The sequence below is a fragment of the Podarcis pityusensis genome, assembly GCF_964106645.2.
Source record: "Podarcis pityusensis genome assembly, chromosome: 17".
Taxonomy (NCBI): domain Eukaryota; kingdom Metazoa; phylum Chordata; class Lepidosauria; order Squamata; family Lacertidae; genus Podarcis; species Podarcis pityusensis.
The window spans coordinates 7,417,225-7,443,244 of record NC_138042.1 but is presented as its reverse complement, the minus strand read 5'-3'; the positions used below and the strand labels follow the sequence as shown (position 1 = coordinate 7,443,244).

Below are 26,020 nucleotides of genomic sequence, written 5' to 3'. Positions count from 1 at the left end.
TCCTAAATGTTCACAATCTAAATTGCATTCATTCTGTTTTCCTCAAAAGCTCTCTTAGCCACAATATTAGAAGTTCAGCCAGAATGTGTACTTCAGATGAAGAAAAGTACTTCCAGGGCCAAGAAGACTGCTTGAGACATACAATTTTGGCAGCACAAGTTTGATGAGGCAGAGTAGTAGATAGATACAGTGGTGCCTCGCAAGACGAAATTAATTCGTTCCACGAGTCTTTTTGTCTTGCGATGTTTTTCGTCTTGCGAAGCACGGTCCGTCGCAACTGCGCCTCTTCAAGTGGCTTTAAGAAAAAAGCGAACAAACTCGCAAGACGTTTTCGTCTTGCGAAGCAAGCCCATAGGGAAAATCGTCTAGCGAAGCAACGCAAAAACCGAAAAACCCTTTCGTCTAGCGAGTTTTTCGTCTTGCGAGGCATTCGTCTTGCGGGGCACCACTGTACATAATTTTCAGGAAGTGGCCCTTGCACTTGTAAGTTGGGTTTTGCTGTAGATGAGAATGAGAGTGAGAATGACTAACTTCTATGAAGAAACTGCCCCAGGTGTAAGCAAAGCATACTGTGTGCTCATTTGACACTGTGTGTATGTGTGCATGTGTGACATGATGTCTGACAGAGAATTTGTGCAGCTGGAAAATCTGCTTTTAAAACCCCCTGAAGGGATGCTAAAAAAAGAACTTGAGGAGCACATTGCTAAACAAAAACATGAAGAATGCCACCAACAAAAATTCATTTAAATACATTAGTAGCAGGAGATTGGCTAGGGCGGGGTGTTGGACCTTTAGATGACAACAGAGTAAAAGGTGTGCTAAAGGGTTTTTTTGCATCTGTCTTCACAGCAGAACATATAGGGCAGATTCCTGGGCCTGAACTTTCACAAGAAGGAAGTCTGAGGAATTGAGGCAAATAGAAGTGTCAAGAGATGAAGTTCTAGGGCTTCTTGATAAAATAAAAATTGACAAATCACTGAGTCTGGATAATAATAACAACAACAACAACAACAACAACAACAACAACAACAATCATGATCATAATAATTTATTTATACCCCGCCCATCTGGCTGGGTTTCCCCAGCCACTCTGGGCGGCTTCCAACAGAATATTAAAAAACAATAACCTATTAAACATTAAAAGCTTCCCTAAACAGGGCTGCCTTCAGATGTCTTCTAAAAGTCTGGTAGTTGTTTTTCTCTTTGACATCTGGTGGGAGGGCGTTCCACAGGTGCCACTACCGAGAAGGCCCTCTGCCTGGTTCCCTGTAACTTGGCTTCTCTCAGCGAGGGAACCGCCAGAAGGCCCTTGGCACTGGGCCTCAGTGTCCGGGCTGAACGATGGGGGTGGAGACACTCCTTCAGGTATACTGGACCGAGGCTGTTTAGGGCTTTAAAGGTCAGCACCAACACTTTGAATTGTGCTCGGAAACGTACTGGGAGTCAGTGTAGGTCTTTCAAGACCGGTGTTATATGGTCTCGGCGGCCGCTCCCAGTCACCAGTCTAGCTGCTGCATTCTGGATTAGTTGTAGTTCCTAAGAAAATGATACAGTGAACCCACAACTTGAGCTCAATTTACTTAACGCCATTGCAACCTTATGTGGGGTGGAGGGGAATGAATAAATAAATGGGGAGCGGAGAAACCATTTATATGTCCTCCCCCACATGTGCACCCAGCAAGTTTTCCTTGCTTACTGGGCTCTGAGAAGCTCTTGTATTGTTTTCTTCCTTGCAATCGTCTGATGACAGGTGGTCTAGAAACAAAACCATTGATGACAAGAGAGCTCGCCAACCCAGTAATTCTGCCCTATGTGCTTTTCACTGAAGTGCATGGCACTGTTTATATCTCAGATTTTGCAAGGGCAAAGTTAAAATGTCCTGTTTTTCTTCCTTTTTTATTTATCTTAGCACTTCTTAGGCTCCGATTGTGCCTTGGTGTCATCCTAACTGGAGATGGAGCCCTGGCTGTGCCGTGTGCCCCAGCCTGGCACAGAATTGAATACGCTGGCAAACATAACAAGGAAGAGGTGAGGGAACCAATAACAAAACAATAAACAAAAAAAGTGTTTATATAGCCATCACTTACGCCAAGCCAGGAAAGGAAGCTATAAATAGTGCTTTCAAGCTAGCTAGTCAGATGTTACTGTTTGGCAGTCTTCAAACAAAGAACTCTGTCCTTTCGCTGCCAAGTTAAGTTCAGCCCTGTAACACTTCTGTTTTTCTCCAACCTAGATAATTTTGCATATCAGATTCTTTTATGTCTGAAAATCTGGTAGGCTGGAAGTATGCAGTCAAGACATTGAGGCAGGCTGTCTGCAGCAACAGAGAAATTGAGTTCCAGGAAAAATGATATACCCAGAACTAGATTTTGAAACAAATTCTACTGTCTGAAATAAAGCACTGAAACTATGCACGTGTCTTGGGCTCAGCCCTGGTTCAAATTAAGCCTTACACATGGGCCAAATCTGGAAGCTTTTTTTTGGCCGAGTGAAGTGAGTCCCTGTCTATGGCTTCACAGAATTCCTCTATCTCATCCCAATGACATACGGGAAACTACAAGTGATCCCTTCAAGAGTCACTGAAATATTCCTGGCATCTGCTTTCGGAGCTGTATAAATTTGCATGACAATCAGAAAAACCAGAACCACCTGCTCTTGTTTACCAACTCTTGCATTGCATAATTCAGGGCTCCCCAAAGTGGGGACATGAGAAGGCTGTAGGGAAAAGTGATGGGCAGACAAGTATGTTTTTATTAAAACTGCACCATCACAAATCTGAGTAGAATGTCATATTCCTTTTGGGGGCAAAGCAAGTTACTTTATAGTTGGCTTTTTCTGCGATGGTGCTGCTACTGCCGCACAATCCAAAATTCACTATATCTGCACATTTGTTAAAGGCACAGATGTTGTCTTTCTAAAGGGATGTTGACTAGAGTGCATACAGTCCTGCTGGATCAGACCACAGTTCCTTCTGCTTTAACATCCTGCTTCCAGCAGGGCAAGAAGGCAACAGCCCAACCCTTTGCTAATCCCCTAGCATCTAGTGTTCAGATATAAGCTGTTGTTAAGCACCTATCATGACTAATACCTGCTGATAAAGCCGCACATTCTGTCTGCATAAACTTGTCTAGCCTTTTTGTATCTAAGCCTAAGCCAACCCCACATCTCATGGCAGCAAATTGCATAAGTGAATCATAAATTGTGTGAAAAAGTACTTTCTTGTTCCCTTCCTGAATCTACTGCTCATCCATTTCACTGGATGGCCTCGTGCCTTAGTGTTATGACAGACAGATAAATGCCTACTCAGCTTCCTGTTTTCGTTGCAGCTGTCCCGATTTCTGAGTTTTCTACTAGAGCCAGTTTTCCTTGAAGATTCAGTGAGTTCAAGTCCCTCTCAATACGTTTTTGGAGCCTTGTAAAGAATGGGGAGACAAATGAAGATTACCAGTTGATAGGAATCACAGGTGGGCAGATTCCTGTTGCGTTCATGCCCAGTGTGCAGGCTTCCCACTGGCATCTAATCAACTACTGGAAGAACAGAATGCTGGGCTGGATGGGCCATAGGCCTGATCCAGGAATCTTGTCTTATGTTCCTATGAAGACCACCTCAGAACCTGCTCCAGTTGGACTTTTCCCCACACCACAGGGCTATCTACAGTCAGGGCTTGTAAACACTACAGCTTTACAGCACACATGAGACATATTCTCCCCCTCCAATAATTCTCCATGCTGTAGTTACAATTCCCAGCAACCCTTAACAATACAAGCAGCAACCATTTTGCATGTGCCCAACTGATGCGCAACCACTGACACCTGGGTCCTTTTGGATCTGGAAGAGGGCAGAATGGGAGCATAACAGGGCGAAGTGGACTTATGCGTCGTCCACCAATGCACAGGGGAGCCAGGAACGAACCCCCTGTGCAAAATGGTTGCCACCTGTGCTTCAAAGACCACCTCTCCCTACATCTGGACCCTGTGATCATAATCCGAGGCCCTTCTTTGTGTGTCCCCTGCATGAGAGGTCTGAAAGCCAGCAACACAAGAGCGGGCCTTTTCTGCAGTTGCTCGCTATTTGTAGGATGCTCTCCCCAGGAAAGCTTGCCTGGCACCTTCATTACATACCTTTAGGCGCAAAGCAAATACATTTCTCTATAACCAGGCCTTGGGCTGATAACATTCTGTGACCTTTTAAAAGTGTTTATTATGTATTTTGTGTTTTAATTTTGTGTTTTTATGTTGTGAACCACCTTGTGATCTTTGGATGAAGGGTTGTATACAAATTTTATTACTATTACTATTACTATTATTATTATTATTATTATTAATAACAGTAAGAATAAAAAAACTACAGTACCCAGAATTCTTTGAGAAGGGAAATGTGCTTTGAATGTGTAAGGAGCCCAGTAGAGAGAGGGAGGCAGGTGAAGACCACCTTGGCAACTATTCCATCTGGACTGTCTCCTTTCAAGACAGACACATTCTACCATTAAGTGCCCTGTGGGAAGGATGACTTTTTATACGTTGCTGTTGTTTATTGTGGTAGTTTAAAAATGTAGTTTAATATAAGCTGCCTTTGAAGGAATTGCATCCTGAAAGGCAGGATATAAACAATGGGCTAGTGCAAGGATAATAACAGAAACGAATTTGTTTATATCATGGTCCACATACCCTGTTAAAGCGTGTGGGCATCATTGTCATGTGCGTGCAGGAGCCAGGCCCTGTGACCAGGACTGGGGCCTTCCTAAGTTTGTTCTGGAGAGGCAAGGCTCGACCGCACAGGTGAGGCCGATTGGTAACTCACAGCACCTGGTGGCAAGAGCTGGGAAGGGATATAAGGTCAGCATTTCCCTTCAGCTCTTTGCCACAGCAACATGTTCCCTGCCTTGCTGTGTTTGGTTCCTTGACTCCTTGCTCCATGGACCCCTGCCTTTGTGACTCCTTTCTCCTTGATCCTCGGACCCCTGCCTTTGTGACTCCTTGCTTCTGGACCCTTGGCTTCTTGACTCCCAGCTCTCTGACCCTCGGACTCTTGGCTTCCCAACTCCTGGCTTCTGGACTCCCGTTCCTGCTCCCACCCTGCCATCTTGCCCCCGGTCCCGACATCCCCAGCTGGGACTTCGATCGCCCGTGACCTGGACCATGACAATCATCCTGTCGATTCCTCCAGTTTGTTCAGGGGGAATAAAATCGGGGCATTTTGCAGCTGGACAGAGAATGGAACCCAACTTGCCCTAACTTTGTGACCCTGGAACCAGGTAGTCTTTAAGTGTTTGGCAGTTTCTCTTCCCAAGGTAAAAAGCCGCAGAGGAAGGCTGGTGGCAGCCACTGGATAACAAATTGCAGTCCCAAAAACTGATTGCTGGTGTGTGGGTCTGAAGTGCAAACATGCAGATATTCCAGAGAAGTGCTGTAAGTGTCCTGGGAGGTGGGCATGTGGGGGGGGGGGAGTAATTTTGAAGGTCAAATGTCTGTCATTCAGATTGCAGCTGATAACTTTGATGTAATATCCTTAACCTTAAAGGGAAAGGGACCCCTGACCATTAGGTCCAGTCATGGCCGACTCTGGGGTTGTGGTGCTCATCTTGCTTTACTGGCCGAGGGAGCCGGCGTACAGCTTCCGGGTCATGTGGCCAGCATGACTAAGCCACTTCTGGTGAACCAGAGCAGTGCACAGAAACGCCTTTTACCTTCCCGCTGGAGCGGTACCTATTTATCTACTTGCACTTTGACGTGCTTTCGAACTGCTAGGTGGGCAGGAGCTGGGACTGAGCAACGGGAGCTCACCCCGTCATGGGGATTCGAACCGCTGACCTTCTGATTGGCAAGTCCTAGGCTCTGTGGTTTAATCCTTAATCTTATCCTGACTTAATTTTTACAGTGCAAGTTTGATATTTGACTCTGTGAGCTTTGCAGCGGCCTTTGCTTGAAACCACAGCAGGGGCCCTCTGAGCATGGTCAGGGGGCACACTGTTCCCTGTGCCAAATCTCATGTTTTTCTTAGGTGTTCAAGTAAGACCAGCCTTGAAAGTCCTGGGAGAGCGCGGGGTGCCGCTGCTGACAGGTTAACTGGAGGAGATACGAGGACTAAGGTGGGGGCGCTGGAGAAAGATACGGAGAAAGCAGTCAGCCCGCGGGCGCGGTGCAATTGATCGGCCCCTGGAGCGTTGCGCCTCGCTGGCATTTCACCCACCTCTCTACGCGGAGGCAGCGTTATGCAATAGCCCGTCTTAACTTTGATCGGATGGAAAACAAGGAGACGCAACAATTCTTTCTCTCCCCCCCCCCTTCCGCCCCACTCCCACGCAGAAACAGCGGCGACAGGTCCGTCCCGGTTGCCTTTGGGGAAGAAAGGGGAGGGCTTTCCCCCGGCTCCTTCCCCTTGCGCTCCTTGGGCTCCTCCGCAGCAAGAGGTTGGTTTCAGAAGGGAAAGGAAGGCGAGCGAGCGAGCCAGCGGGGAGGGCAAGGGGTGTCGCCCCGCGCGGCTGTGGATCCCATTCGCGACCCGCGGCATCTTCCCGCGGAGAGGCGGCTCCAGCCGAGCAGGGCGATGGTGAGCGAGGGGGGACCCGGGCGCCCCGGAGCGCGCCGGCAGGGGGCGACGCGGAGGGGCCGAGAGGCGGGGAGGTCCCCAGACGGGCGCGGGGGGGGGAGTTGCCCCTTTCGCGTGGGAGGCGCCCGGGATGCCGGGGAGTTAAGACCCGTGTCGCGCGGGGTCGGAAAGGTCGTGTGCATGCTGCGCCTGGGTGCAAAGGGGCCACCGCGTGGGTTAACGGTTGTCCAGCCCGAAACCTAGGGTTATTCAGCATTAATGGATGCTGCAGGTATGCTTTCTGTTTGGGTTTGATTAGGAAGGGAAATCGTTGTCTCCTGCGTCTTTAACAACCGCGCAGCAGGCAGGTTGTGGTGGTGGTTGTTGATTATGATAATGATGCTTTACATGTGCAGCCCTTTCTGTCGTGGAGATGAGTTTCTAATATGATTATTGTTATTGTTATTCCTGCATGATGTTAAGACACAGAAAGTGTGTGGCGCGGGAAGAAGGGTAAGGAGGAGAAACGTACTTCCAAATATTGTTTCTTCTTTTTTCTGAATATAAAAGCGAAAGCTAACAAGCAGACAAGACTCCTTGGCTCAGAACCAAGGGCTTCTAGCTTCTGTCTCTTCTGTTTGACAGACTGGTGTCCGGTGGTAAGGAGACAAGGACTGGTTGTTTCCTGCTTTGAGCAGACTTCTATGGTTCCCAAGATCGATTTACAGACATGCTGGAAAGAATTCCCAAAGGAGCTGAACGCAAACGCAGGCGCACCTTGCCAAGGGCATAACCCCTCGTCCTTGGGGCAAACTGGCCTCCTGCCCTGCCAGCTGGCCAGAGGTACCAGATTGCCACTGGAATGGCATTGGGTCCCTCCAGTATTGGCCACAGGGATACAGATAGTGCCATTTTAAGGTCCATTTGGAAAGCATTTCCCCTCCCCTCCTTCTGGGCTGTTTGATCCCTAAAATCCATTCTCCTTGGTTTAGTGTATTCTTATAGCACCTTGGAAAGTCACTGTATTTCTGTGGCAATACGTTTCAAATTTTTTAGTTGGCATCTATGTGGAGGGAAGAATACCAAGCAGAGATGGTTAAAAACATGAGTCCTGCTGGACTGGGCAGAAAGGCTAGTCTAGGCCAGCATGTACCTATGGGAAGCTCACAGGCAGGAGCTGAATGCAACAGTGTTCTCTCTGCTTGGGATGGCCAGCAACTGGCGTTCAGAGGCACACTGCCTCTTGAGACTACTTGCTTCTGAAAGCAGCTGCTCTGTACAACCTCAGAAGTGCAAGCCCAGGGCTCTCTCCAGAGTAAGAGTGTCTTCTGGGCAACAACTCTCGGATTAAGGGGCTGCTGAAAATATTACCAGCCCATGTGACTGGTTGTGCTATCAAGCGCTCATCAGCTCCTGCCCGGAAACCAATGCCCCCACTGTGGAAGGACGTGTGGATCCAGAATTGGCCTCCACAGTCACTTTTGGACTCATTGTTAAAACCGTGTTTATGGAAGACAATCTTACTCGGCTACGAGTGATCACCAAAGAAGAAGAAGAATGCCACAGATTAGGGGTGGAGATGGATTGCCGGGCAGCTCTGCTTTCTGATGGGCAATCCTGAACCCATTTCAGGACCACAAAGCTCAGCTCCCATTCATTTTAATGGGGCTGTGCATTGACTTAACTGATAGGAAACGATGACGTATGGATTCTTCCACTTCTTGGGCCTGTCCTGAATGGGGCATGCTGGGACGAGAGTGGGGAAGTGATTTAAAGGATTCAGGCAACCTCAGGCCAGAGGAACCCTTTGAATGCTCCCAGTCATCCATCCTCCCTGCCGCCCCCACCTCGCCGCTCCCCCCCCCCCATGCACAATTCCACATCCTGTTCCTCAGCTCCAGCTCTCAGGCTTGTTAGGCTCAAACTATTCAGTTTTCTTCCCCCAATAAATGCTGGCCCAATAAAGCCACTGGTTTGCACGGCAGTTTGTGAGTAGGCACCCCACCTTCACTAGTCAGCAACCGTTTACGAGCCCACACACATCTTTGACACCCTTCCCCATGCACAGGAACTCTACCCAAACATTTACAACACAGGCTGCCCTGTTTTATTTCATTTTGCCACCATGCGGTGCTTCTCCCGTCCCCCATGCAGCACACTCATTCGCCTAGCTCCCCGCTGGAAGAGACAAGCACCCCCTTGTGCCTTCCATCTCCCCCCTCCAAATAAATGAGGCGTTTCCATAGTTTTAAGGGGCTCTGTCTGCATTTCCAGTGGGGATCATGGGGGTGGGGAGAGAAGCGGGGCTTCCTGGCCTACCTGGTGAAGCAGACAGGGGAAGCATTGAGAGAAAAGCATGCGCAGGATGGTTGTATAGAGCCCCTATTGACTAGCCCTGACCTCTGCCCCCAGCAGCTGGGCAGTGGCCGTCTTCTACTATTCCTGCTGGCAAGCATCCCTTGCAGCTTCCTGCTCGACAGCCTTGATGACGACGAACTGCTGCTGGCGACATCCCAGCCCATGGGAGGCATCCCAGCCCAGAACGTGCCTGGCTGCCCAGCCAACTGCACCTGCCCAGCAGAAGAGACAGTGGACTGTGGTGGCCTTGACCTGCACATCTTCCCCAGCAATATCTCTGCAGGCACCCTGCATCTTTCACTGCAGGTGGTGGAGGGGATCCTGGGCAGAAGCGGAGGGTGGCCTTGTTGGGTGGGAGTATGTCAGGGGCTGGCAGGATGTTGAGGACTGTGCACTGGGGGGAAGAGGGGCTGGAGTCTGACTCGAGAGATGAGGGCAGTGGGTTGTGGGGGCTTGTACAAGCCAGGAGGCAAGAATCCAAGGTAGGGGGAGCTTCAGAGCTGGAGGAAGAGGAGGCAAGCAAGGGAAGGGGTGGGTGCTTCCCTACCCTCTCCTGCACCACTGTCTCCCAGAACCAGGAGAGTACTGAAGCGGGAAGAGCAAAGGCAGCTTCCACACAGGCATAGTCTCCAGTTGCATGTGTGCAGCCTGTCAGTGGAAGGTAAATAAATGGGTGGAGGGGGAGCGGTCCCTAGTTGCTGCAACTGCTCCATAGAGTGTGGGCCTGGGAATAGCTGCCTAGACACTAGATTGGTGTATCCAGAGCTGTAGAAGCAACAGCAAGTGTTACCTTTGACAATAAAGAGTTACTGTATTTTTTGCTCCATAAGACGCGCAGACCATAAGGCGCACCTAGTTTCGGGAGGAGGAAAACAAGAAAAAATTATTCTGAATCCCAGAAGCCAGAACAGCAAGAGGGATCTGGCTTCTGGGATAACCGCGCCAAGCCTCTTCAGGGCAGCGGGATTAAGGCTTCCCCTGCCCGAAGAGGCTGCGTATGGCTAAGGCAGAAGCCAAGACAGGCGCATCGCTGACGGGGCGCTGCACAGTTCTCCCTCTCTGAGAGGGAGAACTGTGCAGCGCCCCTTCAGCGAAGCTAGAGAAGGAACAGAAGGAGACCCTTCTGTTCCTCCTCTGGCTTCGCAGGACAGGCGCTGCGCAGAGAGTGAGAGCTGCGCAGTGCCCCTTCAGCGCAGCTCTACCTCTCTGTGCAGCGCCATTTGCTCCATAAGACGCACTCACATTTCCCCTTACTTTTTAGGAGGGAAAAAGTGCGTCTTATGGAGCGAAAAATACGGTAACTTTCTGCAATGGGCTTTCTTTTGCCTAGGAAGTATGGAACTGCAGGAGATCAGGAGCCACCCAGATCAGAGTCCATGTGAATGCCTGGCCACTCATTCTGACCACCTGCTGGTTTTCTTTCTGCAGAACAACCAGTTGCAGGAGCTGCCCTACAATGAGGTGTCCCGACTGGCTGGCCTGAGAACCCTCAATCTACACAACAACCACATCACCTCTGAAGGTGAGCAGACCCAAGAGAGCAGGGTGTTCCCTGGCATTTTGAAGGATTGTTAGCTTTTCAGGGGACCCTCAGCCCCTCCCTCCAATACATGAATACTTGTCTCCTAATTGACCAAAGATGCTTGTTCCCTTGAGAAGTGGATGGGTTGATTGTTGTAAGGAAACGGTTCATGCTCAGTCTTTGGCCCTTCCATCCCTTGGAGTTGTGGTGCTCCAAATGAAGGAGCTATTAATTAGCAACCCCCTTCAGATCCAGAGCTGGCTGCACGTGAACCAGCAAGAGATCGCAAGAACATCACTGCTGCTGCTTGGGCATATATCTTGTGGGTAGAGTCGGTAGAGGGCATGAATCCCAAATCTGCCTTTTTCTGATGTGTCCCGTTTTAAAGGTCTCCCAGATGAAGCCTTTGAGTCCCTGCAATCGCTTCAGTACATCTACCTGGCCAACAATAAGGTGAGTTGTGTTTTAGGAAGGGTTTGATCTTCATAGCCACTGAATTCTGTTGCTGGTAGGATTCACTAAAGGATGGGTAGGCAAGGTGTTGCACCCCATACGTTGCTGAACTTCAGTTCCCATCATTCCTGGCTGGGGCTGATGAGAGCTGGAGTTCCATAACATCTACGTGGGGAGATTGGGAGGTTTCCCATCTGTGTTCCAGTCCAGCGTTATTTGCAAGAATCTCAGCCACCAGCAGGCACTTGCCTTCTGCACATCTTTTTCAGAATGCTTCCATCTTTGTTGGATATGTATCTGAGATGCTTCAAGATATTGTGAGAGGGAGCAAAAACACATTAGTAAATTCCAGAGGGGCAGCCAAAAAATACATGCCTAGATATAGAGAAAAAGGGTCACAGAATGCAAGACGACATCTTTGACATTTCTGTGCAAAGCTCCAATATATTAAAAGTAAGAACAGTGATCATTCAAAGCAGGTGTAATTGGGGATAATTTATTACATTTTTATCTTGCCCTACGTGAGCTCAGAGCAGCACCCAAGATTCACCCTCCAGGAATGCACAAGTCCTTATGGAAGGATGTTTTGAGATATGTGTGATCGGCTCTGTAAGAGAAGTGCTATGCATGAAAAATTCAATATATTGCCTTGTAGGTTCACTGAAACAGTTAGGAGACCATGTGAAGATAATCATGTTATGACTCTTCGTTATTCAGTGTGTGTATTATATTATAATTAATTAATTAAATTTCTATACCACCCTTCATCAGAGGATCACAGGACAGTTTACAATATAAAAAACAATGTGCATATATGTTTGTTTGCACATCCCATTCTACCACCTTACAAGATAAGTTAGGCTGAATGCCCCTCACATGGCTGGGGAGGGGATTGAATCTGTCCACTCAAAAGTGAGTTCCATTGAGAGGGAATAATGGGAACCATTCACTTCCATGGAAAGGAAGCAAAGGGGGGCACTCAAGGATAGCACTGAGGTGTTTATCATGCTTGGTATCCCAGCACCTTTGGGAATCAAGCCTGCTCCTGTTTGCGTAGCCCCGTCCTGTTTCTTGTTCACTCCAGAGCAAGGTTTCCCAAACTTGAATCTCCAGATGTTTTTGGGACTACAATTCCCATCATCCCTGACCACTGGCCCTGCTAGCAAGGGATGATGGGAGCTGTAGTCCAAAAACAGCTGGAGACCCACGTTTGGGAAACCTTGCTCTAGAGGGTACTGGAATGTTGAGAAACAGCTTCTGTATGTGGGAAGCTTGTTCTTGCTATGGCACACAGTTCTAAAACGTGGTTTTGCATTTTCTCCTTGAGTCTTCCACGGAGCAGGCAAGCAGGCTGCATGTTTTACCACCACTTTGAAATCTGAAAGGACCTTTCTGCTGATGTGTGGCTGGGCCTAGCCGGCCAGTTCTTAGGCTGCTATGTTTCTGGCTGCTTCCCCTCTGAACAGGCCATGGGTGGGTGTGGATGTAGGAAGCTGGAGTCAGTTCAACATCTTTCTGCATCTCAGGGTGGATGACCCTTGCGGTCCCTTCCACCTTTTATTATTTTGTGAATCTATGTGTTTATTTCCAGCTTTCGGTGGCGCCGCAGCTCCTACCCAGCACTCTGCGGATCGTGGACCTTGCAGCAAACCACCTGACTCGTGTCTACCCATTTACCTTTGGGCATAAACCTGGCCTCAGGTAAAAGTGGGACAGAGGACTGGTGCACATTCCAACATAAGCAAGACCACAGAGTGTTGGCAGACACCCTTTGGCATGATATTGCTTATTACAGGGATCCCAGTAAGAGAGAAAGTTATACTGTACTTTACTTTCTGAAAATCAGAGACAGCTAGAAGCCACACCCTCTGCTCAAGAGGCTTGCTGAGGTTATGAAATGAGGAAGAAAGGCACTCTGCATCTGCTCAGAGGCACCCTCTACTGCTCCCCTTACATCAGGTTACTTATTTCTCACTTGCGGGTAGGGTGGAAGCAGGGTGACCTATGGGGTTCCCCCAGGGAGGAAAAGAGCTTGGAGAGAGCACACAAATGCTTGGCAGGGAAAGGGTGAAGCAGCTATCCTCTCCCTTGTCCCCCCCCCCCAGACCCCAATCCAGCCTTAAAGCCACAAACAGCTGCCTTATATCAAAATAAAATTGGAGGTGGGAGGGTTCTTAGGGAATTCTTAGATGCAGGTATACATATGAAGAATGTGCTGTGTGAATCAGGCTTGACCCATTATAGAGGCCAAGGATTGCAGCAAGACTTTGCTTTAGGAAAAGAAGATGCTCTTCCTTCAGGATCACCAGCCCAGTGTCAAGCTCAGGGGATAGTGTTAAGTTGTGGGTGACGACACAGCGATTCTTCATATCAGACGACACAGCGATTCTTCAGACAGCTCTTGTTTATTCACAGGCCAGAACAGAACTAAACTGAAGGGTTCAGTCAGCCTGCTTATATAGAGCTCCAGTACAACGTAACTGTAACAATTTTCTAAAACTATCCAATCACTGAACGTCACTTTCAATCCCTTATTTGCATAACTATCTACAGTATCCCCCTGCTGGCCCAGGGTGAGAACTTCAGTACATAACAGATAGCATTTAGATCCAGGATGGGGTGCTGCCCCAAGGACTCAATGAGGCCAGCCCACGAGGTGGCACTCCTAACCTGTCCCTTACCTTTCCCCCCACAGGTCTGTTTATATGCACAACAACCAGCTGAACAACACAGGTCTGCCCTTTGATGCCTTCAACGGCTCCGATGCCGTGAGCACCCTCATCCTCTCCAACAACCTGCTCACTTACGTGCCCCAGAACCTGCCCCGTGCCATCGTCCGCCTCCACTTACAGGTTGGCAGCTGAGATTCCCCACCTGGATGGTATAGAAGCAGAGGCTTGCTTCAGGCAGTCAAGAGAACAGAGCCCATCCATGAACAGGGGAGCTGAGGGAGAGAAGGGGAGTCGGGAGCCCCAGATTTTAGCTCAAGGAGAATGGGGCCCAGCAGTTAGGACAGGAAAGTTGGAGTACTAAACCCAGAGCCTTTGTTTGCCTGACTCTTCAGTGCCAAGCCCCACCAGTTGTGGAATTGGATTGGCGCTGTGGGTTAAACCACAGAGCCTAGGCCTTGCTGATCAGAAGGTCAGTGGTTTGAATCCCCGCGATGGGGTGAGCTCCCGTTGCTCGGTCCCTGCTCCTGCCAACCTAGCAGTTCGAAAGCACGTCAAAGCAAGTAGATAAATAGGTACTGCTCCGGCGGGAAGGTAAACGCCATTTCTGTGCGCTGCTCTGGTTCGCCAGATGCGGCTTAGTCATGTTGGCCACATGACCCGGAAGCTGTACGCCGGCTCCCTCGGCCAATAAAGCGAGATGAGCGCCGCAACCCCAGAGTCGGTCACGACTGGATATAATGGTCAGGGGTCCCTTTACCTTTACCTTATGTTCATTTAGAACATTTTCAAAGACACTTGCCCTTAATCTCACAGATGTTTAGTGAAAAACAAATCCCACTTAGTTCAATGGCATTTACTCACATTTACTCTACCGCTGGCCTGCCCCCAAATAGTTGGTTTTTAGTTTTACTCAATAGGGTGGGTGGGTGTGTTTTACTTCCCTACAAAACAAAAACAAAACTCTAACAATAAACCTCACACACAACTCCCTACAAATAGAAAAGGGCAAATCTTTGCTCCCTGACATAATGGAAAGATAATATCTAAAAAATATATCCTCTCTTAGCATCTATTCACAACCCAACGCCTAGGCTGGTGGGGTGGGAGCAGTGGAGGGGATCCTCCTTAACCACTAGGCTCCACTTTGCAGAACAACCGCATCTCCCGCATCCCGAAAGGGGCCTTGAGCAGCCAGTGGCGCCTCCGGGAGCTCTACCTGCAGAACAACAACCTGTCCAATGATGGTCTTGACCCCTCCACCTTCAGGTGACTGTTTTGTTTTGTTTTTAATGGGGCTCCCCTGGTGGGTATGAGTGACGGAGCCAAGAGCCAGGGCTGCTGGGTTTCCCGTGGCCAGCTCTGGGGAACTGGAAGACTACAGGAGAGCGGATGCTGCTTTGGCGGGTCTCCTAATGTTCAGCTCTTGATTCTCTATAGCCGGCTGAAGAGCCTGGAGTACTTGGATCTTTCCAACAACAACCTGACGCAGGTGCCTGCCGGCCTCCCCCCAAACATTGCAATCCTGCACCTGGGCCGGAACCACCTGAGCCACCTGCCCCCCGAGCGCCTGAGCCGTGTGCGGGGTCTCCAGTACCTCCTGCTGCAGAGCAACGCCCTGACCGCCTCGGGAGTCCACCCCGAGGCCTTTGCCCGCCTTCGTTCCCTCCACACGCTGCACATGTACAACAACCGGCTGGAGCATGTCCCGCCCGGACTTCCGCGCAGGGTCCGTTCCCTCATGCTGCTGCACAACCAGATTGCGCACATTGGGCTGCAGGACTTTGCGGCCACCTACGCCTTGGTTGAGCTCAATCTCAGCTACAACCATCTCTACAGCGCCCACATCCATCGCCTGGCCTTCCGCAAACTGAGGCGCCTGGAGACCCTGGACATTTCGGGCAACCAGCTCACGCTCCTGCCGGCGGGGCTCCCCTCCAGCCTTCAGGTCCTCAATCTTCAGAAAAACCAGCTCAACTCCCTCTCTCCAGAGCGGCTGGTCAACCTCACGATGCTCAAGGAGCTACACCTGGCCCACAACCGCCTGCAGATCAGCGGCATCTACCCAGGCACTTGGCAAGAGCTGCATGGACTCAAGGTGAGGCTGCCGGCAGGCAGGTGCCCTTCTGTGTGCTCCAGTGGCTCAGAAGCTGGTTTTAGGACAACAATAACACAACTAAGGCTCCACAGTAAAACAGTCTCTGGGCTGGATCTTTTCCTAATCTGGGCATGGGGAGATCTGCATGGAAACCAGGAGCCATCCTGGGAAAAGCGGGAACAAGTGTAAGGCAGGGCCTTTGTCCTTAGCTACTAAGGAAAGCATATTTTTCTCCTCCTATGTTGCCTAGAATTTGGGGGTCACCTAAAGAAGTTGAGCGGGACGCGGGTGGCGCTGTGGGTAAAACCTCAGCGCCTAGGACTTGCCGATCGCATGGTCGGCAGTTCGAATCCCCGCGGCAGGGTGCGCTCCCGTCGTTCGGTCCCAGCGCCTGCCAACCTAGCAGTTTGAAAGCACCTCCGGGTTCAAGTAGATAAATAGGGACCGCTTACCAGCGGGAAGGTAAACGGCGTTCCGTGTGCTGCGCTGGCTCGCCAGATGCAGCTTGTCACGCTGGCCATGTGACCCAGAAGTGTCTGCGGACAGCGCTGGCTCCCGGCCTATAGAGTGAGATGAGCGCACAACCCTAGAGTCAAGACTGGCCCGTACGTGCAGGGGTACCTTTAAAGAAGTTGAAAGGGACGCAGGTGGTGCCATGGGTTAAACCACAGAGCCTAGGACTTGCCAATCAGAAGGTCGGCAGTTCGAATCCCCGCGACAGGGTGAGCGCCCGTTGCTCGGTCCCTGCTCCTGCCAACCTACCAGTTCGAAAGCATGTCAAAGTGCAAGTAGTTAAATAGGTACTGCTCCGGTGGGAAGGTAAACGGCATTTCCGTGCACTGCTCTGGTTCTCCAGAAGCGGCTTAGTCATGCTGGCCACATGACCCGGAAGCTGTACGCCGGCTCCCTCGGCCAATAAAGCGAGATGAGCGCCGCAACCCCAGAGTCAGTCATGACTGGACCTAATGGTCTGGGTCCCTTTACCTTTACCTTAAAGAAGTTGAATTGCTGTCAGTTCAGGGCAGACTAGAGGAAGTGTTTCTTCACACAATGCAAGACAAATTTGCAGGATGCACTGGCACAAGCCATGGCAACGACTTCACACTTTGCAAAGGGATTAGACAAATTCATGTAGGATGACAACTATTAACCATGACCATGACGAGGACTCTCCATACACAGATGATGCAAGTTCTCCCTCTGAATATTGTATGCTGGCGATTGTGGGGGCAGGGGGCTTGTGAGCTAGATGCATCCAATGGAACCAGCAAAGGAATTATTTCATTTCTCTGAAAAGTCTGGCATATCAGTTTTGTGCTGTGCAATGTGAGTTTTGCCAACACACAAACGACAGCAGATGTTGGTCTTCTATGATGGCTTTTCCCTAGAGAAACATGGGTTTTATCTCTCTCAGAATATGCCTAAAACCTGGATTCGCTGCAATATAATTGCATGTGCTCTGTTAGTCCTCAAGCCCCTGCTTAAAAGTACTCAAAATTCAGCATGTTTCTATAGTGACTGTTCTCCCGCTAATGTGGGCTTCTGCTCCCAGCTACTGGACTCTGAGCTTATCCACACTTACCTTTCGCCCTGCTCTTTCCAGGCACAGGTCCACGCTTAAAAGCTCTGTGTCTGAGCAGTTTTATTTTATCCCCACCCCCCATGCTTTCTCTGTGAAAACATGCTCTTTAGTGCTCAATTGGAGCAAATGTCAGTTCAGGGTCTCCATGGATTGCCATTTGCCCTGACTGAGCTTTAAAGAGCAGGTTTTCGCAGTGAAAGATCTGGAGCAAAAAAGAAGGGTGCTCAGACACAGAGATTTAAGGGGCGGACGATGCCTGGAAAGAGCCAAGGAAAGGTAAGTGTGGATAAGCCCATTCTCTTTCAGTTTTTGTTTGAGTAACTCTCAGAACACAGGCAAGAGTATGGCTCCTACAAATCCTGCTTAAAGCATTTGGATGCTAGAAGCATGGAACTAAGTTTGAGCCCTAAGGCAGGCATGGCCAAACTTGGCCCTCCAGATGTTTTGGGACTACAACTCCCATCATTCCTGACCACTGGTCCTGTTAGCTAGGGATGATGGAAGTTGTAATCCCAAAACATCTGGAGGGCCAAGTTTGCCTATGCCTGCACTAAGGGGAACTACCAGTTGTTCTCCTGCACTGGCCAACTTAGGGCTACAGTGCTCTTATGCCACTCCAGCTGATTTCAGTGGTGCGTATAGAAGAAAACCAAATGATTGTGGTGTTGTCACTCACAGCCCAGGTCAGATCTGCCTATGTCCAGTACCTGCTGCCCTTAATGATGCTCCAGATCTGGCAGGAATCTCTGGGACTCCAACATTTTATTGATTTTGCTTTCCCAGCTCCTGGATCTGAGCTATAATGAGCTGTCCTATGTTCCACCAGACCTACCAGAATCACTAGAATATCTATACCTGCAGCATAACAGGATTGCTGTCATTATGGCTGAGGCCTTCCTCACAGCACCCAACATCCGTGTCATCACTCTCAGGTAAGGGAAATGACAATTGACTACAAGAGTTTGGATAGACACTCAGATATGGAGATTATTTTACATGCCCACTGCTCATAAAGGAGGAAGGGTGTGTGTGTGTGTGTGTGTGTGTGTTTGTTGCGCTTTAAACTACAATGTAATCCAGGGGTCTGAATTGCTGTTGTCTATATTTTAAAGGTGGAATGCTTCAAACAAAATGCCATGCCTGTGTTCTTTGCACATTTAGTCTACACCTGAAATCTGCAGAAATGCAAGCCAAATTCTACACCAAGAAAAGTTAGAGTACCTGCTTGAGTACTTCGCACAATTTATTCTGTTTGAGTACTTCGCACAATTTATTCTGCAATTTTGCACACTAATTCTGATTTGTTATTCATGGAGAGGAACCACTGTTACTCCATCCTTTAACCCCTGAAAAATTTACTTCCTTTCCAAGACTTGCATCTTGAGTTTTTGCAGGAGGCTGAGAGTCATATATTCACCTTCACTTTAACATCTTCAAAAGAGGATGATAAAACATTTGGGACAAACTTCTATGTGACTGAGCATCATACATAGTTCAGCCCAAAATATCCCCATAGCAAGTGGGTGGCAGGACATTTCATCTCTCTCTCTCCCACCCCCCTCACTAACTGATACCTGTCAGTATATCCGTATATCTGTGCATTTGTAGATTTCAGCAGGTGTTGGACATTCACTGTAACGTTAAATCATTTACTAACAAACGAAAACAGAAATAGTGAACATAAAAATTGTGACTGGAACTAGATGGAAAAGTAGTTGTAAACCCCCCCCCCAATAAAATGTTGTTGGACTCTGCAGTTAATTATGATACTGATACAAACTGTGTATATATGAGCCATATAATACCAGATATTTCATAGGACGTTGATAAGAGATTTTATATTCTTATTCTTATTTATTAGATTTGCATATCATCCTTCATCCAAAGATCGTAGTGTAGTTCACAAAATAAAAATACAAAATGGGAATACAAAATGCATAAAAGAAAAACAATCCATTCTGCATTAGAAAATAAATGATTGCTCATCATGAAGCAGGAAACCTTTCATTGTGTCTACCATAATAGGTGTTGCTTTCTCTGTTGAGTGAGGGCCGTTTTCTGTCCCCTCCCCGCTTCCACAAATACTGTGCTGCTTGCTGACATGAATCAAAACTCTGAACAGAAGATAATGAGTGTGATGTTAACATATGAGAGTGCTGGTGGTGAAATAGTTAAACAGGTTACCCAATCAGAACCCAGGGGGGTTGGAGTCAGAGGGACTATAAAACCAGCTCTGGAAGGGATGAAGAGAGTTCGTTGGGTGGTTGGTTGGAGTGGGAGTGAATTGGGATAGAGTTTGTGGGTAGGTTGAGTTAGTGTAGCGAAATAAGCTGAGTCAGGAACAGTTAGGAGCTAGGAAGACAAGTAAATATCTGAGAGGTGGTTTAGTGAGTGAGAGCAGGTAGTGGAAGTTATAGGTCTGGATAGGCACCCCATGAATGTAATTGACCGATACAGTTTATGAAACCTCACGCTTGTTAAACTGCAATAAATAAACAGAGGTTTATGTTCCAATTTAACCCTGACTGGACTCAGTATTGTACCAGGTAGGGCCTGGGTGGCGGCAGCGAGAAATAAAGTGGTGGCACAGGGATCAATAGACGGTGAAATGTCCAGGGACCCTGTGTGATCGCCACAATGAGTTTATCTGGATCTTGGTCACAGATTTCATTAAGTAAATTTAGATACAGGGGTACCTAATTTGAGTGGTGATGCTGCTTGGGCAGTCTCCTGAACTCTGCTCAGGGAAAACCAGTTCCTTGTTTGGAGAAGCAGCTGGCCAGTCACAGCTCCAATTGGTTGATTGGTGACACGACAAGGAAGACCTATCTATAAAGCACCCAGAGAACTTTACAATCTGGGGCAGCATGGAAATGTCATACGGAAAGAAAAACGTGCTTTAAAACAGCATGAATGAATACGTATTTAATTTACTGGATATGCACGCAGCACTTTCAAAATATATTTGGACCAGAATTCCTCAAACTCCAAGCCCTGTTTGGATTTCAGAACCTTTGTAAACCAGCAAATTCATTAAAAAGAGTAAAAGTTACAAGCTATATTTTAATTTGAGAAGTCCACCAACTGGAAAGGCCATTTAACAGAAAATGGATGGCAACTGAGAAAAGCAGATACTGCTGCTACAGACAGCGTTACGGCTGTACACATTTGCAGTCAAGTTGGTACCTCGCTTCCTAATAAACATGCATAGGGTTGTGCTGTGACAGTATCACATTTCTGACTCCTTTGAATTAAATCCATCCTCTGGAGCTGTTTCAAAGTTCCAGGAACTGTGTTGTAGTTGTTTTTTTAAAAAAACAAACGCTCACATATCAGCGCTTTCCCCATTTCACACACAAATCCTCCTTTGTTTTCTAGATCCAACCGTTTGTTGGCAGCCAACGTGTCGGAAGCTGCATTTGCAGACCTGAAACTGCTGGAGGTAGTAGACACTACCGGGAATCCAGAACCTATCACCATCTCTCTGCTGCAAGCTGGGCCCTGGGTCCGCACCCAGATGGGTACCTAAGGAGGTTGCCTAGAACAGGTTAGCCTTTGAGCTGTGGCAAAGCTGTGGCAATGTGACTTCATAAACTAAGTCACTCTAGTTTCCAGCTTTTGCTGGGATTGTTGACCACTAAGAACGTAGTGATCCGAAGCTCTCCAAACATAAACTTGTATTACACGTCTGCTGTATTTGTGACTAACACAAGCTCTGTGCTGAACTGCACAAGGGCTGGAGCATTAGTTTGGCTTCTGCAGGAGCAAGTGGTTAGAAACAGGTATAGCCCACTATTTTCCATCAAGACCAGTAGGTGCAGTATAGCTGCTGCAGGTGAAGCCATCTGCTGCTTAGCACACATTCACTATAGTGCTTGGGTTGGGCACCATTTTGTGACTCCATTTTTATATTTAAAAATTGAGCTTTTGCTAAAACACTTTTCTGGGACTTTTTAAAAGTGCTAGAACATCACACACTAAAATGCTAATTCACTGTGGTGTTATAGCAATATTACACAATATTACACAACTCTGGTTTCTGGGCGGGACTTCTCCTTTTTGTCCTATGTCCCCACAGTGGAAGGATGTGTGGATCTAGAATTGGCCTCCACAGTAACTTACAGACTCACTGTTAAGACTGTGTTCATGGAAGACAATCTTACTCAGCTATGAGTGATCGCCAAAGAAGACACAATATGACAACAACACCATAATGTTATAGTGTTATACGGTACTTCTTTCATAAAAAGCTCATAGTATAAAGTATCAATTTTATTGATCATAAAATGGTGACCACCACAAAAGCAGTAAGAAAAATGTGCCCACAGCTGTGATCATTGCCCAGAAGAGTAACTCTAAAGGCATCAACACCTGTGGAGAATGTGCTCCTTTTCCATTCTGAAAAAGTCTGTGTTCTGAGAAAAGACAGAAGAACCAAAGGAAAATATGAAATAGGAATGACTGGATGACAGTGTTGTGTGTGCTCACTTTAAAAAGAGGACTTGCTTTTAGTGTCTTGGCTACATGATGTCCCCACTGTCATTATGAACATGGTCATCCTCTGGGGGGTGTCAGATCCAGCTGACAGAACCTCTTTCTTTTGCAGATCACCATCCTACACTTCCTTTCTACCGCTGCCTGTCCTCGGGCATCTCTACCAGGATGACTCAGCCCACCTGCAGCCTTCTGGAGAGGTTTGCACTGCCCAGTGTTTGTCCTTCAGCCAGTTGCACAGAGCAGAGCCTCTACAGTATGCCCTGTCTGCTTCTCTAAGGTGCAGGACTCAGCTACAGCTTTTCAGGTCGAGAGAGACAAGATGAAGATACAAGATTTCTCCAATTCTAGCTACTTCTGGAGCCTGATCTTCAATGGATCTGTGTTTAGCCTAGGGCTAAGCAACGGCACTGGCAAAGCTGAAGTTTCCGTGGACTAGGACCAAAGAGGCAGCCAAGGCTAGCTAAAGGTATTTGCGTGCCCCTGCTTGGCTCCCGTTACTTGGAAACAGAGTTGCTTAGGACAACGCAAGCATCCGCCAGGGCACCTATGTTCTACTCCTTCTTCTGCCTTGCTCCTCAAACAGGTGCACCCAAACCGTCCCTGTTGGGTGACAGAGGTGTTACCTAATCTAGACAACCAAGTTTATCCCTTAGAGTAAATGCAAACTTGTTTTCTGCGTGTCACAAGCCCCAGCGCCGGTCCAGCTCTTCTTCGCAAGGGAGGAGATGAATAGAATCCATCACACAGAACCAGCCGGCAGCTTCTGGATGCCCCACATGGGCAAATGTTTGAGTAAATCTCAAGACAACATGGGGAGGGGAGGCTCCATAGTTAAGAAACTGGGGTTTGAGCCCAGATTCATCACAAGCCTTTGGTTTCCCCTGTAGAAAGGCCAGGCAACATCACCCTAGCCAGGATCACATGAGTCACAGCTGGAACGAGGGAATCCATGTAGGGAACCAGGAAAGACTTTATTCATCCTGAAAGTCAACGTCTACCTGCTTTTCAAGGCCACCCTCCTCTCTCTGTCCTCCACACCATCTCATCTCACTTGAAACTAATGTTGGCTTAGTGGATTGTGCTAGGGCTTTTGTGGGGGGCGCAGTTTGCACCTTACTTGCAGATTGCTGGGAAGCAAGAGATGTTTCAGTTTGAAGTGAGAAGAGGGATGACTTGCAAGATTCCACATGAATGACCGTCTCATTTCCCAGATGACCCAATCAACACAACCCAGAAGAAAATGAGGTTTCAACAAGGTTTATTATTGGTGCAAGATTTCAGTACGTCTTTTTACAGAGGTTTTTAGAACTCCCCCCACCCTAAAAACTTTATATATTTATGTCACTCCAAGCATAAAATAAAAGCCGTAACACAGTCAGATTCACGGCCTCTGGTTTTTAGCATTGGCTTTCAACGCCTCTGGCTGAGCAACAACCATGGAGGTAGGCACTTGTATAAAAATCCAATTTCCCTAATACCAAAGAGGGGGTGGTAAGAATTGGGGTCAGGAAAGAAAGGCTGCCTGGAGCATTTGTTTCCCTTTATCGTTCCTCTGTCCAGGGACGTGAGAAGTTAAATTTTGGTTTAAAAAGGAATTGGGCAGGGGCAGGAGTGCAAGATCTCACCCGCAGCTCGTCACCTCAACCATCCTGAGCAGCAGCAACCCTGAGTTAATTTCTTACCCTTTAAAACATCTTTAACCTAATATAGGAAACAGAACACTTTCATAAAAGGTCACATTTCCAGCTGCCCAAGGGGAGCCCAGACCCCCCACAAGGCCACACCAATGTGCCCCAGTGCAGAAAGAGGACACCCCACAGACTACAGCAACATGCCTCCCCCAACTGCAGGGACTACAGACAGGATGCGGGATACTCCATCCAACACGCCAAGAAACTGGCAATTACTTAACACCACCCCCCACCAGGAATGACACATGGTCTGGGCCAGGGGCCAGCACAAGCCCTGCTCCAAGCTGCAGCCAATGGACTGTGTCTTACAAGTCTCTGCGCACCAGAACAGAGCTGGCGCTTGAGCAACCTAGTTGTCAACAGGCCGCTGCTGGGGGACGGAAGCCGCCTCTATGCTCTCCCTCACCTGTCTCTTATGCTGTTCTCTAGCAGGGGCAGGTAGTCTCAGCCCTGTGTTTCTTCCTTTGGCAGCCCAAAGGCAGTAACATTAATTGCAACAATAATTTAAAAAAGCAGACAGCCCTCTCAGAGATCAAGACCCAGCAACAGTCGTTGAGCTCAGTCATTTTTCTTACTTGGAAATGGGCCGCACATATAGCAGGGGCAGATGCTGGTCAAGAAGGATGCCCTCTTTGCAGGGTCTTCCACCACAGACATCTGAAGGAACCCAAAGTAGGTTCAGAGGCTGGGCTCTCACGGGAGCCGGCAAGCAAGGCGTCACGCCAGCGTCCTGCTAGGTCCTCTTGGCCACTCAGGAGGGATCAGGTCAGTTAAAAGCTGCGAGCTATTAGCTCTCTACAGCCCCCAAAGAAATAAACCCATAGAAGGGCAAACAAGCAGAGCTCATGAGAGGTATAGGTGCAAAGTGCCTGGTGCAATGGAGGATTGATGTAGAAGGCATAGAGGGGCAGCAAAGGGGCCATTGAGCTGAGTGCAGACCACATAGGCTGGGGGATATACTAGAAGGTGCCAAATTCCTAAATGAGTCAATTCGGTGCATGTTGAATGATGTGGGGCCTTCTCTCTGGGGCGGAGGAGGCAAGACGCTCTGAGCATATCTGCAGTGCAAGTTTAAGAGAGCTGCAAGCTTCTCTCTTGCTGACACAATAACTCTGGACCAAGGAACTCTGGGCACTGAAGTTCCATCAAGGGGCTTTTCTACTCAGCACTCTCTCAAAACTATCACTCCCAGGTTACTATGCGGTGGGGAGCCATTGGAGCTAAACCTGTTTCAAGCTGTAAATGAGGGTGCACCCAGCAGCTGCCGCTAGAGCAGCTGGGAAAACAAGGAGAAAGGGAGGGGGGTTCTTTCCCTTCTCCCTGCTGAGAAAGTGGCTCATTATGGACCTTGGGGAGGCTGGGCTGAGCCAGAGGACAGAGTGCCAAGGCAACCGTCACATGGATTGTCTCCAGCTAGCAGTGTCACATAACCTGCTCCACTGATGGGGAAACTAAAGGAGTCTCCATTCATTCTTATTTACCCAGCAAAGGCTAGAAAGAGCCCACCGCCAGAGGTGCTTTGCAGCATTGCCGGTCCATCAGCATACATGGAGCCCTCCCCACCCTGCTCTCCAAACCCCCGTTCTCCTGCAGCGGGGAAAAGGCCACGTAGGAAGAGAGCAGTTGCTTGACCCGGCGATTCCAAGACTTCCACATTTCCGCCACTTTCTTCATTTGCGAAACTTCTGCAGCTGAAAGGCAAATGGGTTTGCCAGTCAGTGCTTCTGCCACCATGGTCTCTTTCAGGAAAAGGAAGGGCACAAACCAGGGAAGGGGAACCTGCGGCAGCCCTCCAGGTGCTGTTGGTCTCCCAGCACCTGGTCAGCAGGGCCAATGGTCAGGGATGGCGGGAGCTGTAGGCCAGCAACACCTGGAAGACCACAGGACCCCCAGCCTTGGCACCAAGAGCACCATTGATTGATTCTGGACATTTATAGATTGCCCTCTCATCAAATTTCCAGGGTGGGCCACAAAAAAGGAAAGCAAAGCTGCATACTGTTGAGTAACAAGCAGCCAATAAGTCTAATTAATCATCATAAGCTGCCACCAGAGCTTCTTGGAGGAAAGGGGGTGAATATATGAAGTAAATCAATAAAAACAGTGAATGTTGCAATGCAGATCTCAAAGCAGCATAACAAAACGACAGAATCCAATTCAAACTAAGAAGCTTAGAACAAAAAGATGCCAAAGAGACAACAGCATCCTAGGTGCCAGAAGAGCTCCCTCTGGGAAGAGCATGCTAACACTGAGGGGCCACTACGGAAAAGGCCTTTCTCCCTTTACTTCCCATGGCAGTGGCACCCATAGAAGATCTTAATATACAGGTACACATGGAGATAGGTGGTGGATCCCGTAAATCACCTGGTCCTAAGCTGTCAAGGGCTTTAAAATGAGCACATTCAAGTCATGCAGTCCTTAACATTGGGAGAGGTGGAGGAAACATTCTGAATCACGAGGATCTAGGTCTTCAGAGAGGGACAACAGAAGGGGGAATAGGGCGCCTCAGTCCACAGAGCACTCTGCCCAAAAGCGATTTGGGAAACGAACCACCTAGAGAGGCGGCAGCGCCAAACAAGCCAGAAAGTTCCAGCTGTGTGCTGCTGCAGGTGCTCAATTTGACG

The 26,020-nt window shown here is 48.5% G+C and overlaps 2 protein-coding genes across 12 annotated transcripts in view; one reads left to right on the top strand and one right to left on the bottom strand.

Annotated features, from left to right (window-relative positions):
* The first annotated feature begins 1,136 nt into the window (after positions 1 to 1,136).
* On the top strand, positions 1,137 to 23,086 carry PODNL1 (podocan like 1). Of its 9 annotated transcripts, none has more exons than XM_080988138.1 (12): positions 1,146 to 2,028; positions 3,327 to 3,377; positions 8,945 to 9,193; positions 10,316 to 10,409; positions 10,798 to 10,862; positions 12,454 to 12,563; positions 13,558 to 13,714; positions 14,685 to 14,800; positions 14,972 to 15,629; positions 17,995 to 18,143; positions 20,590 to 20,758; positions 21,818 to 23,086. In XM_080988138.1, the coding sequence occupies exons 1-11, from the start codon at positions 1,744 to 1,746 to the stop codon at positions 20,738 to 20,740; spliced, it is 2,085 nt and encodes a 694-aa protein (XP_080844264.1). In that variant the 5' UTR covers positions 1,146 to 1,743; the 3' UTR covers positions 20,741 to 20,758; positions 21,818 to 23,086. The 9 variants fall into 9 exon arrangements, 8 of the variants coding, with proteins under 8 accessions (XP_080844264.1, XP_080844263.1, XP_080844269.1 ...); XM_080988137.1 differs by having other exon boundaries at positions 8,942 to 9,193; XR_013981006.1 differs by lacking the exon at positions 21,818 to 23,086 and having other exon boundaries at positions 1,137 to 2,028; positions 8,942 to 9,193; positions 18,038 to 18,143; positions 20,590 to 20,729.
* Positions 22,950 to 26,020, bottom strand: part of CC2D1A (coiled-coil and C2 domain containing 1A) — a 62,196-nt gene continuing 59,125 nt past the window's right edge. For 2 of the 3 annotated variants that reach the window (XM_080988068.1, XM_080988069.1), the window contains exon 30: positions 22,950 to 25,090. In XM_080988068.1, coding sequence (XP_080844194.1) covers positions 25,070 to 25,090 — 21 coding nt within the window. In that variant the 3' untranslated portion in view covers positions 22,950 to 25,069. The remainder of the gene's footprint in view (positions 25,091 to 26,020) is intronic. The other variant, XR_013981004.1, reaches the window with a different exon arrangement.